General features: G+C 57.5%; 1 protein-coding gene across 4 annotated transcripts in view; it reads right to left on the bottom strand.

Moving 5' to 3' along the window:
* The window catches only part of LOC105469397 (tubulin folding cofactor D), a 185,303-nt gene that overhangs the window by 53,829 nt on the left and 117,951 nt on the right, over positions 1–13,523 (bottom strand). For all 4 annotated transcript variants that reach the window (XR_011615237.1, XM_071081895.1, XM_071081896.1 and 1 more), the window contains exons 15-16: positions 7,119–7,176; positions 107–136 (exon numbers count right to left, since the gene is read on the bottom strand). Coding sequence is in view for 3 of the 4 variants with exons in the window: in XM_071081895.1 (XP_070937996.1) it covers positions 107–136; positions 7,119–7,176 (88 nt within the window). In the remaining variant the exon portion in view is untranslated. The remainder of the gene's footprint in view (positions 1–106; positions 137–7,118; positions 7,177–13,523) is intronic.

Raw genomic sequence — 13,523 nt, 5'->3', positions numbered from 1 at the left:
ACCACACCTCGCAGTGCGAAAAGACACCGGGGTTATGGCTCTCCAGATTCCTACCTGTAAACCTGCAGGAAGCTTTTGGAATAAAGGTGTTTAAAAGCAGCCATACCTGTCTCCCCACATTCTCCTGGAAGGCGGCCTGCGGAGCAAAGAACAAACACAGCAGGTAAGCGAGGTCAGCTTCCGCCAACACCAGAGGCAAGTTCAGAACAAACAGCGCAACGTCAATGACCCACGGCTTTATTTTTTAAATAAAAGCCCTCGTTGTTGGCTGAACAGAGCCTCAAGGTGTGTCACTCTGTTTTTACGTCCTGGTGCTCTTTAAAACCACAATTTAAGAATTCAAGTTTATAAACTCAGATACATCCTGAAAACTGGCCTTTACCACTGAGCCTCCCAGCAGCACCACGCGGAGGCCCCAGCTGTTAAATCACAGCCCAGAGCCCCAACACTCTTCCTCAGGAGCTCTGTGAGGCAGCTCATGGTCACCAACTGGCACCGCGTGCCGCCCTCCAGGGAGGGCGCTCTGCCCACACCCATGGCACAGTGTCAACAGGCCGAGTCCCAGGCCGGGCACAGGCCCAGAGCAGGGGCTGCTGAAAAGGTTGAAATGTGAACTTCAACAGGATGAACTGCTTCCAGGAGGCCTCTCATGTCCTCCCCACACACCCTGCCCTCCTTAGGCGCACCAACCAGGTAGAGCAGGTTACCTGGGCAAGGCGACAAACACACTTCCCTTCCCATGTGTCACCAGCTGGTGCCCCGTCCTTCCCAAAAGCACCTGGGCTCAGAGTTCTCGGGGCTGGAGGTACAGAAGAATTCAGCATCCCAGGAAGACCCAGCAAACTGCACAAACGCCACACCGCACACGCCACACCGCACGCGCCACACCGCACGCGCCACACCGCACGCGCCCACCAGCGCACACGCCCACCAGCGCACACGCCACACCACACACGCCACACCACACACGCCCACCAGCACACACGCCACCACACACGGCCACCAGCACACACGCCACACCGCACACGCCACACCGCACACGCCACACCGTACACGCCCACCAGCACACACGCCACACCGCACACGCCACACCGCACACGCGCCACACCGCACACGCGCCACACCGCACACGCGCCACACCGCACACGCCACACCGCACACGCGCCACACCGCACACGCCACACCGCACACGCGCCACACCGCACACGCCACACCGCACACGCGCCACACCGCACACGCGCCACACCGCACACGCCCACCAGCACACGCGCCACACCGCACACGCCCACCAGCACACACGCCACCACACACGGCCACCAGCACACACGCCACACCGCACGCGCCACACCGCATGCGCCACACCGCACGCGCCACACCGCACGCCCACCAGCACGCACGCCCACCAGCACGCACGCCACACCACACACGCCACACCACACACGCCACACCCCACACACCCACACCCCACACGCCCACCAGCACACACGCCACCACACACGGCCACCAGCACACACGCCACACCGCACACGCCACACCGCACACGCCACACCGCACACGCCCACCAGCGCACGCGCCACACCGCACGCGCCACACCGCACGCGCCACACCGCACGCGCCACACCACACACGCGCCACAGCACACACGCCCACCAGCACACACGCCCACCAGCACACACGCCCACACCACACACGCCACACCACACACGCCACACCACACACGCCACACCACACACGCCCACCAGCACACACGGCCACCAGCACACACGCCACACCACACACGCCACACCACACACAGCCACCAGCACACACGCCACACCACACACGCCACACCACACACGCCACACCACACACGCCACACCACACACGGCCACACCACACACGCCACACCACACACGGCCACCAGCACACACGCCACACCACACACGGCCACCAGCACACACGCCACACCACACACGCCACACCACACACGCCACACTACACACGGCCACACCACACACGCCCCACCACACACGCCCACCAGCACACACACCCACCAGCACACACGCCACACCACACACGGCCACCAGCACACACGGCCACACCACACACGGCCACACCACACACGCCACACCACACACGGCCACACCACACACGGCCACACCACACACGCCACACCACACACGGCCACACCACACACGCCACACCACACACGGCCACACCACACACGGCCACACCACACACGCCACACCACACACGCCACACCATACACGGCCACACCACACACGCCACACCACACACGGCCACACCACACACGCCACACCACACACGCCACCAGCACGGGGTGAGGTCAGGGAGGCTGGCGGCTTCAGGGAGCACGCGCTGGAGAAGCGACCTCCTGCCCGGCAGGATTCCTGCCAACGCTCGCCTGGGGGCTTCCTGAGAGCAAGGCCGAGTGAGGGCTGCTGGCAGGTGCACACACAGACGGGCACCAGGTAAGGAACCGAAACACGGCCACCCAGGGTCTGTGCCCCCAACCCCAGGGAAAAGGAACAGACGCACCTGCCACCTCTGGCCAGTCACACAGAAACCAGACATGCAGGTGGTTCCAAGGCAGACCCCTGGGCTGGGCTGGAGATGGGCGGAAACAGGTGCTTCGCGGCGGGCTCCGTGCAGCTCTTACACCGGGAGGGAAGAGGCCTGACTGCTGCCGTTTGCCATTTTGTAACTTTTGAGATAAATTCAATAGGAAAGTAAGAAACAAAACCCGCCAAAAGGCAACGCAACAAAGATATACTCTGATGTTAATATAACGCACACTATTTAGGAACACATGTACTATTCCAGTGGTATCTAAAAGATGTTTTAAAAATTCAAGACTTATGTGGAAAAGCACAAGCCTTAAAACAGGGAAAACAATCCTGAAAAAGCAGACGCTGGGCGGCATCGCCCTACCCAGTGCGAAGGCTGACGATGCGCAGCAGCGTCACAGCACAGCCCGTCACACGGTGCGCGCTGGCGGAACAGACACGCAGACCAACCAGCAGAGCAGAACACACGGGACAGCATCCCTGGGACCCGGTGAGGCGGAGTTCCCAGACCTTAAGAAAGTCTTCATGTCTTACAAAGCACCAAAACATGATCCACAAAAACAAAAAACTGACCAAGACCCCAGCAGAATTAAAAAATTAAAAACTCTGCCCTATTAAAGAGGATGGAAAGATGAGCCACAGACTGACAGAGAGCCAAACACAAATCCAACACAGGACCAGAATCCCACATATGTAAAGAGTGCTCAAAACTCAACAACAAAAAACAATCCACTTAGAAAATGAGTAAAGACCTGAGCAGACATTTCACCAAAGAGGAGGTACAGGTGGCAAGTAAGCCCGTGAAAGATACTCCGCACCACCAGGCACGACAGAAGCGCAGGGAAAGCCCACAACAACACATCACCACATGCCTGTCAGAAAGGCCGACACAGAAAACGGTGGCCACATCAGACACAGGCGAGGACAGAGAAAGGCAGGGCTGCTGACAGGTGGTGGTGCGAACGTGAATGAAGCAGCTGCTCTAGAAAGCAGTTTAAATGTCCAACTACCACGACCCAGAAACTACTCCTGGCATTTATCCCAGAAAAACGGAAGCTACACTCACACGAAAACCTGAGCACGAACGTTTACAGCAGCTTAAAGACCAGAAACCATCCTGATGCCCTAACACATAAACGGTCACACAAACCACGGCACCCCCGGCAACAGCAGCTCGGGGCAGGTCTCCGGGGAGCTGTGCCGAGAGAAGCAAGCTACAGCCTTGGAGGCCACAGAGTTCATTTACACGGCATTCCCAAGATGACAGAATAGGCAACGGAGAGCCGACCAGTGGCTGCCAAGGGTCAGGAGACGGAAACAGCAGGGGCTGTGGGCAAAGCGGGAGCACAGGGCCTCTCGGGGAGATGGGGCTGCTCTGTATCCTGACTGTGGTAGTGGATACATGAATTTGTATGTGATACAATCACACAGAACTAAACACGTGAGCGTGCATGGTGCACACACGCACACACACATGCACACACGCACACATGTGCCCTCGCACACACACACACACGTGCGCACACACGTACACACACACGGGTACGGGTAAAACCAAGGAAGTAGGAATAAGCCTGGTGGGTTGGCTCAATGTTCATGTCTAGGCTGCGATGTTCCACTGCACTTTTGCCAGATTTTATCATGGAGGCAATGGTGAAACACGCATGGGCTCTCCCTGCATTAGTCTTTAAAACTGCATGTAAATCTCTGCCAGGCGCAATGGCTCACGTCTGTAATCCCAGCACTTTGGGAGGCTGAGACGGGCAGATCAGTTGAGGTCAGGAGTCCGAGACCATCCTGGCCAACATGATGAAACCCTGTCTCTACTAAAAATACAAAAAGTAGCCAGGCGTGGTGGTGCATGCCTGTAATCCCAGCAACTCGGGAGGCTGAGGCAGGAGAATTGCTTGAACGGGGGAGGCGGAGGTTGCAATGAGCCAAGATCGCACCACTGCACTGGGAAGGAAGGGAGGGAAAAAGGGAGGGAGGGAGGGAGAGAAGAAGGGAGGGAGGGAGGGAAGAAAGGAGGGAAGGAGGGAAGGAAGAAGGGAAGAAGGAAAGGAAGGAGGGAGGGAGGGAGGGAGGGAAGGATGGAGGGAGGGAAGAAGGGAGGGAAGGAAGGGACGCACTGCATATAAATCTCAATTATCCCAAAATAAAAAGTCACAAATAAGAGGTCAGACACTAAATATCCAATGAAATGCTGGATGAAAAGATTTAAAATATTTTCAGTTAAATGGGGGCTTTAAGGGCCTTTACTTTAACTGTCAGTGAACAGGGGCCCCACCCCCACCCCCTTCCTCGTGATGAACAAGAAGCCACGACCACCCGTCTCTATGCCCCTTCCTTCCCGGCAGGGGACACGTCTTCCTGCCACGTCAGCACCTTTGGGGGCCTGCTCGACTCCTTCCAATGTGCAGACAAACCAGCGCTCAGCCATGGACACAGCTGGAACGGTTTTCACAAACTCACTCACACGCTGACTGCCTGAGTCGCCGCGCTCCTGCCAGTGCTGAGAACCAGCTGCAGCACCTTCCTCACCGCGTCACTGGGCGGGTCACGAACCGCGGGATGCACGACCGCAGCCTTTGCTGCCGTGGCCGATCTCGACGTGGGAGCACCAAGGCGATGCAGGGCGTCTAGAGTGCAGGGGCAAGGGACCGTGTCCAGCCCCAAGGAGGGACGGGACTTCAATGCCTTTCACTGCTGCCTCCTGGCCGGTGCCGAAGGGGCCTCGGGGCCCCCAGGGGTGACCTCACCAGTGAGACAGCGAGGAACAGGGACCCGGCGGAGGCAGGAAGACCGAGACCTCACCCAGGGAGACGGCGAGGAACAGGAACCCGGCGGAGGCAGGAAGACCGAGACATTTTTATCTGAAAGCAGCAGCTCCACAGTTGGAAGAAATGATTCCCAATGCTGAGGCCCTCAATCCTCACATTTCCTAATAGGCTTCAAACAGGGAATCTTTTACCTTTGGCTGTTTTAATTTTGCAAGCTACTGGGTAAGCAAGGTGCACTCTGGTGGTATTTACCAGAAAAGATTTATTGCCAGTTTAAAGGGATTTTAATGTGAAAAAATGATTTATATTATTTCACCTCATATTCAGGGTTCACAGAAGCCTAAGTAATTTTATTACTGCTTCCCATGAAATGTCTTAGGTTGCAGTAAAGAAAATCTAAAAGCTTATTTCTAAGTACAGATTTAACATAAAATTTTATTATATTTCAAAGTCTTACAATTACTGCCTCTGGGTAAATATCAAGGCAAAAATGTGACGACTTCCCGAAAAAATTATGAGGTTTTCTACTGACACTGAAGACAAAACAGGAGCAGCTTCAGGGGCAGAGAAGAGCCTCTGAGCACTCCTGCTGAATTCTCTCCAGTTTTAAAGGACCTGAGGCAGAGAAAGACTTCTCGCTACTTCAGGACACAGACGGCAGGCAGAGGCCACCACAAGCTACACAAGATGACCAGAAAGACTTAAAGGCATCATCCGAGCTCCTGCACGTGAGAGAGGAAACCAGCTCTGCACCTGCACAGTCCCACACACTGCAGGGCTGACAGGAAATCCTCACCAGTCCCAGCACCCCTTCCACCTGGCCCACTGGCCCCCGAGTCTGACAGTAACGGAAGCGTGAACAGCTCCCTCAACAGGTTCCCACTAAGCCAACGATGCTGAGCCTGGACACAGAGTTCCAGCAGCCCGAGCCCATGAGGATGGGCCCACCCCATCACCAAAAGCCAACCTCACCCCTCCCTCTTTCTCAAAGAGCTGCCTCTCCATTCTTACCCTCTTAAAACGTGTTCAGCATCTTATCTGTATCTGAAATCAAGACTCTCATCTTGAGACTGGTCCACCGTCTCAGCTGCCCGCTCTCTGTGGTCCCAAGAGACTCAGGCCTCGCTCCAGCCCAGCTCCGAGCCAAATGAAGTAGTCTGGTCAGCGTGGCAGCACTTACTACCGCTCCTCACACTGAGAATTCACCCCAAACGTCACAGAGCTCCCTCTGGAGGAAACCAGCCATCTGTGATCAAGACGCACCCAGTCCTACAGGCCCCACAGCCAGCAAGGCCCGGGTGAGTGTGGCCGGGTGAAGCAGAGCTGACCACTGCTCGCAACAGTCCCTCCCGAGGCTCAAAGTCACCTGGTGAGTGACCGTCCCGCCACCACATTCCGGCCACCCTCGCAGAACCCACTCTCTTTCGCGTCTTCAGCGCGCAGCCGCCTGCACTGAGACCTGTCATCGGGCACCGTCCCGCTCGCCTGCATCGCCCAGCAACCCCCAGCAGTGATGGCTGCAGCTCTGGGGATACCTGGGGTGTGGGGACTTAACCCTGACCGCCCTTCACACGCCGAAGACCACGGCCCTCCCCGACACCCAGAGACGGTGAGAACCAGCGGGCCGCCTGCAGCTGGCACTGTCGGCAGCTCCTCGCGGCTCCTGCTGTTGACGGGCGAGCTGGCCAGGTGGCAGCCCACAGAGGAGCGTCGGGGAGACCAGGTCCACCCCTACCTTCATGAAAGGAAATATCAAAATGAGAAAACTTACAGAGGCTGCTCTTCTGCAGTTTATATCTCGGTCAAACACCGCGGCGATCACCAGTGCGCTGTGAAAAAGGAAAGAATTAATTAAAAAGACATCTGTAAAATAGCACAGACCACACAGTGTCGACGAGAAAGCCTTTCTCTCACGACTCAAGCCCACTTGAGGTTCAGACATGCCCCGCAAGCAACACGCAGCTGGAGGCACCAGGCACTGCAGACACATGTGACCCCTAAGACACCAGACGCCATGCGGGAGCTGGGGGTGGCTGACCCTGGTTCTAAGGAGAGCCACGAGACAGCACACACCAAGGGTGCAGGATCAAAGAGCCGTGAGGACAGGGCCTGGGGCAGAACGCACCTGGCCTGCTGTGCTGATGCGGAGTGGGAGGAGGGGAGGTCCAGTGAGCGAAAAGACAGAAATGGGGTGCCCTGGAGGACGAGAACTGGCAGCGTTTAGCCAGGGGGGGGGGCGGTGGCAAACCAAGGTGGCCGACAGAAATGCCCCAGGGCAGGGGCTGTCCCGGTCCTGGAGACCACGCCGCGCACACAGCCTAACTGCAGAAACGCATGAGCACCCACCGTGCCCAGAGGGGCCTGAGGCCCTGTAGGCAGGGTGTCTGGCAGAGGCCCCTTCCAGAGAGCGTCAGGAAAACCACCGCACCACACACAGATGCCAAGGCACTGCCCCCACGCGAGCCACACTCAGACAAGGCTTCTCCTGGCCCCCGTCAGACTCCTTGGGCCTCATTACGTCCTCTCGTGAGATCGCCCAGCTTAGTGACTGTGAATAACCCAGAACACTCTCGTCGGACGCCGCACAGGACACAGGGCGTTTGGGGCAGACGACACTCTTTCTAAAGAAGGCGTGAGCGATTGTGCCTCCCACCAGCCTAAAGGGAAAAGGTGGAAAACAGAATTCCAGACACGTGGAGATAAGCGGCCTCCACAGCCGCCAGCGCCTCCCAGGTTCCTGGCTTCCAGGTCTCCTAGGGGCCGAGTGCTCTGCCTCATTCTAGGGACGCTGACAGACCTGAGCCATGGGGCGGGGCCCGCGTCCACACGACGGATGCCGGGGACACGCACAGGGGACAGTGGCGATGCCAGCTGTGCGCCCTCTCACCAGCTCTGCTGTTAAACAAGCTCACTGTGAAAGATACGTCCAGCTGAGGAAAAGCGTGTGGGTTCCACGCAGAGACAGTAAGCCCCGCTCCAGCCTGGCAACGCAGACACTGTCAGCACCACACCCTGACTCCCAGGGCGTGTGTGAGGCGCCGGCCCCACCAGCCGCAATGTACGCGACATCCCACCTGTTCTGCATCTCACACTGTGTGTCGCCCCAGACCCAGACTCACTGGCCTTGTCTCCGGGTTCACAGCATACCTCTCAGGCAAGGGGCTCATGTATCCTCATGTTCTCTGCGCTCCTCCCTCCTCGGCCCCATGAGTCCCGAGGGTGTGGGCTTGGGGATGCTGAGCCAGGAGACCTACAAACTACAGCCACAGAGCTGAAACTCAGGGGCGTTTATCAGAGAGAGCACTTGTCCCCCAACCTCCAGCGCCGGGCACAGGTGCCTGCTCCAGGCCCTGGAGATGGCCCAGAAGATGCCACAGAGCCTCGCACTCCTGACTCAGGTTCTGGGGCCACGGTCTCCTCCAGCGTGTCCAGCATCAGGGGTGGGGGGGCGGAGCTTGACAGCGGGGTGCTGGGCAGAGACTGAAGGAGGCAGGAGAAATGGGTGGGAGTGTGTCTGAGTGAGCAGCCCACAGAGGTGAGCCCACAGCAAACAAGGAGGAGGACAGCTGGCCCCAGGGCCGGTTGAGAAAGTCCTCCCTGCGGCCGGACTCTGCACTTCCTCGGAGACGCTGGGGCTTGTGACTCGGGCCTCGTGACCAAGCGCTCTGCTGCTGCGGCTTCAGGGACGCCCAACCAACCAGGAGCCCCGGGGGAGGCCAAAGGTTGGGTGGGGCAGCAGCTGGATGGCCAAGAGGGCCTCGATTCTGGGGAAATGCCTGCAAGTCTCACAGGCTCTGCCTGGGAGGGAGCGGGAGGGAAGGGGGGAGGGAAGGGGAGAGAGAGAAGAGTGTGTGGTCACCGAGAACCACAATAAAAACAGAAATTCGTGGATGGAAAGGGTGGGAAGTTAAACTAGAAATATAGCACAAACGTAGAAGCATCTTTGGAAATAAGAATGGCAAACGAAATTAAGCAAAACAGAAACGACACAATACAAACCACCAGGTGCATTTTCCATCCCAGTCAAGCTCAGACGCGCTGACACCCAGAGGAGGCCCCACAATGCCATCAGCACAGCCCAAAACAGCCACCAACCACAGGCAAAGCCAGGAGGGCCACGCAGGCACGGGGTACCCTGCAGCTCAAGCAGAGGGGCCCCTCCAGCCCCCGCAGCAGGCAGCAGGCCCGTTTCGGCTGGGAACGAGAAGCTTCCATCCAGAGTGGGTGCGGGGCTGTCCGGAGTGGCCTAGCAGCTCTCCCCGCCGGCTGCTCCAGCATCAGCACAGCCCAGACCCACGTTCCGGGACCTCCCCGGGATGCTGCAGAAGCTCCACGCCCCTCGCCAGCAGCGAGCGGCCGAATGAGCTACGTTTACTCGGTTTAATCCCTAACAACCACGGATCACCAGTGGATACAGCATTTATTTCACATTTCAGAGAAACGCTTGTTTACTGAAGGGACAATCTGTGGTCTCGGGGTGGAAAGGCCTCCTCCTACCACAGGGTCACTTCTCAGCTCTGGTATGCAGACCACCATCGGCAGAGACAGACCCCAGCGTCCAGGCCACAGCAGCAAGCCCAGGTGGCTGCAGTGTCCAGCCAGCCTTGCAAACAGAAGCCAGGAACCAAAGCCAGAAAAAAAAAAAAAAAAAAAAGAAGGATGGAGCCCAAGGGGAATAGGGTGGGAAGCTTCTGAGGGCTGGGGGAGGCCCTTCCCAAAAGCACTGGCCTCCCTGCCCCGAGGCCCTGTCCTGTGTGGCCACAGCCACAAACAGAGCCCAGAGCTATGGGAGTACGAGGCTTCCTTCCGAGTTCTGCCTTGAGCCGTCCAAAGTCTACCCCTCGGCCACTTGCTCACTCACAACGCAAGGATGGCCACACCACCGCCCTCTGCACCCTGGGGAGACGGCAACAACAAAGTCCCTCCCGAACGGTCACTGCTCAGACAGACCCTGCGTCTTCCCCGCCCAGCCCCTCCCGCTCCTGCAGACAGACAGACGGCGTCACTGTGTGGGGACCTGCGGTTCCTGCAGATGCCTCCGGGCCCAGCACCTCCCAAGACCACAGAAGCCCCACCCGCTACCTGCCCTGAGGCCTGGACGCCTACTCCTGTTCTCTACCTGCCGCCTCCGGCCAGATCCTTGGGGCATCCAGCAGCACACCTAGGTCTTTTCAGTTCCTCCACGTAAACAACAACAAAGTCCCAAGCCCAACCACCCTGGTCACAGCACATCTGTCCACACCCTTGTCTTCAGCAGAATAACACTCCCTCCCAAAGATGGGGTGTCCCCCTTCAAATACGTTCCTTTACGTGGCAAACGGGAATGAAGGTTGGCAATCAGCTGACCCTAAGATGGGGAGCGGGCCCTGGATTATTCCTGCAGCCCAGCGGGTGCCAAACACGGTGGCACACACCAGCGGCCCTGCCACACCTGTGCTCTATCTGCCTGTGGGAGGCAGAGGAAGGAGGATCCCTCGAGCCCAGGAGTTTGAGTCCAGCCTGGCCAACACAGCAAGACCCCATCTAGACAGACGGATAAGTAGACAGGTAAGGAGATAAATACATACAGGAAGGGGGAAGGAAGGACGGACACAGGAGGCAGAAGAAAGGGTCACAGGCATAGAGTATGCGAAGGACGCAGCCAGACGTGGATGTGGCTGGCTGTGAAGGTGGATGAAGGGCCCATGAGCAAAGCAACGTGGGCAACTCAGGCAGGGAAGCAGAGTCTTCCCTTGAGCCCCCTTGAGCCTCCAGAAGGGACTGGAGACACCCAAGGAGACGGGCAGGCCTGTGACCAGCACGTCCGTCCAGCAACATACCACTCCGCAACAAAAGGAGAGATCACGGGGATGAGTCCCAAGGGCGCTCTGCAAGTCAAGCCAGAATCAAAAGCCTATTGTGTTTCTAAGACACTCCAGAAATGGTAAACTGTGAGGACCGAACACAGATCAATGGTGGCCCAGGGTTGGGGAGCAGACTGGGGAGTTTTGGGGGGAAACGGACTGTCCCGTTTGGTACTAGAGTTGTAGAACACAATCACATGCAGATTGAAGAAGCAACAATCACAGACCTGGGGAGCCCAGCACAGAGGGACCGGCAGACGCGTCCGCATCCCGGACCGGCACAAGAGGGGACCGGCAGACACGTCCGCATCCCGGACCGGCACAAGAGGGGACCGGCAGACACGTCCGCATCCCGGACCGGGACAGAGGGAACCGGCACAGAGGGGACCGGCAGACACGTCCGCATCCCGGACCGGCACAAGAGGGGACCGGCAGACACGTCCGCATCCCGGACCAGGACAGAGGGAACTGGCAGACACGTCTGCATCCCGGACCAGCAGCGCCAGAAGGGCTGACCCGAGCGATGGCTCCAGCAATGCTAGACCCGGGGTGGGGAGGATGCACAGAGTGTCCCAGCCTGGGTGGTGGGTCTGTTGCTCACACAGGTGTGGGCTGGCAGCTCCGAAATCATGTCAGATGCATGACAGCAGAGCGTGCTGCACAGGAGGCCCAGACGCGGCACGCGAAGGGAGGCCAGGAAGAAGCTGGGCTAGAGCCGGTGTCTGTGCAAACGCGGACTGTGAAGAGGGGCACACGCTCGGCTACAGAGGAGGGAGGGAACCTAGAGGCAGCTGAGGCCAAGCCCAGCGTCCTGGATTCCAAATACCGTTCTCCACTGAGAGGATCTGAGATTCCTGGGCAGTGGTGGATGCCAGGGCTGGGGCAGGGGCAGAAAGATAAGCCACGTGCATCCTGTGGCGCCAGAAGGAAAGAAAAAACGCTCAGGAAAAAAAAAAAAAAAAGAACAGGATCTTGCTGAAATGACACAGAAGCCAACCTGAAGTGGCCAAAGCTGGAGCAATTTCAGTAACATTAATAACAACAGTTAGTGTTAGATTATAACTCAAACAACATTAATAACAACAGTGTTAGAGGATAACCCCCAAAACAGGATGAGGACCCATGAGTCCACACTGGCAGGAGCGAATGATGAAACAAAGCTGGGAAGGAACCAGGCTTCCTTAAGAACGAGCTGCAATCACTGAACGTCGGAGTGGGGAAACAGGAACTAACCACCAGACCACAACAAGGTCCTTGGCCAGAGCTCGGCTGGCGTGAAAAACGAAGGAGAAACAGCAGGACGCTGCACAGCCTTCGAGTGCCCCCAAGAACACTGCTAGTTACAGAGGAAAGCACAGTCACCTCAAGCAGAGGCACGTGGCAGGCCCCATCTTGACCAGGGATCAAGGTCCAGACCAAGCAGGGGCCGTCGTCGGGCGCTGCAGGCCCAGCACAGCACACGGAGGAGGGCAGGTCACCTCACATCGCTCTTTCCAGTAACGCACGAGAAAACATGACGGAGAGAGGCGCATCCTACAGAACACCTGGCCAGTCCTCTCTGGAGGTCGCAGGGTCACATCCACAAGGGCGGAAGGCAGGCGGGCAGTGCCGGGCTTGGAGCGGGTGATGGGACCTGGTGCACGTGGCTTCTGTGTGGGGCGAGGTCTCCTCAAGTCTGAGAATACACTAAAAACCACTGAACTGTGGACCCTAAAGGGGTGAATTTTATGGCAGGTGAATTAATCTCAATAAAACCTATTTCTTTTTTTTTTTTTTTTTTTTGAGACGGAGTCTCGCTCTGTCACCCAGGCTGGAGTGCAGTGGCCGGATCTCAGCTCACTGCAAGCTCTGCCTCCCGGGTTCACGCCATTCTCCTGCCTCAGCCTCCCGAGTAGCTGGGACTACAGGCGCCCGCCACCACGCCCGGCTAGTTTTTTGTAGTTTTTAGTAGAGACGGGGTTTCACCGTGTTAGCCAGGATGGATTAAAACCTATTTCATAAGTGTCTCAACATCAAGAAAGATAAAGACTGAGAAGCCGTCACAGAGCGGAGGAGGCTAAGGGCACAGGACCACCAGGTGCCACGGGGGGTCCCGGGCAGACCAGCCTGTCAGTGGCCTTTATCCCACACAGCACCTCCCGGCTTCCGAACGCGCGACGTTCACGTTGGAGAACGCCGTGGAGGGTCTAGAAAATCTCTACAGGTTTTGGAATTCTTCTTGAAGTCTAAAATGAGTTCAGAATTAAAAGTTATTTTGGAAAGCAACTTATTATCTAAAGAGCTTAAAAGATCCAGTATTAGTATCTGGGAAGCCTTCTGTTAACACTGCTTTC

This window comes from Macaca nemestrina, chromosome 17, assembly GCF_043159975.1.
Source record: "Macaca nemestrina isolate mMacNem1 chromosome 17, mMacNem.hap1, whole genome shotgun sequence".
NCBI lineage: Eukaryota > Metazoa > Chordata > Mammalia > Primates > Cercopithecidae > Macaca > Macaca nemestrina.
This window is presented reverse-complemented; position numbering and strand designations above follow the sequence as displayed.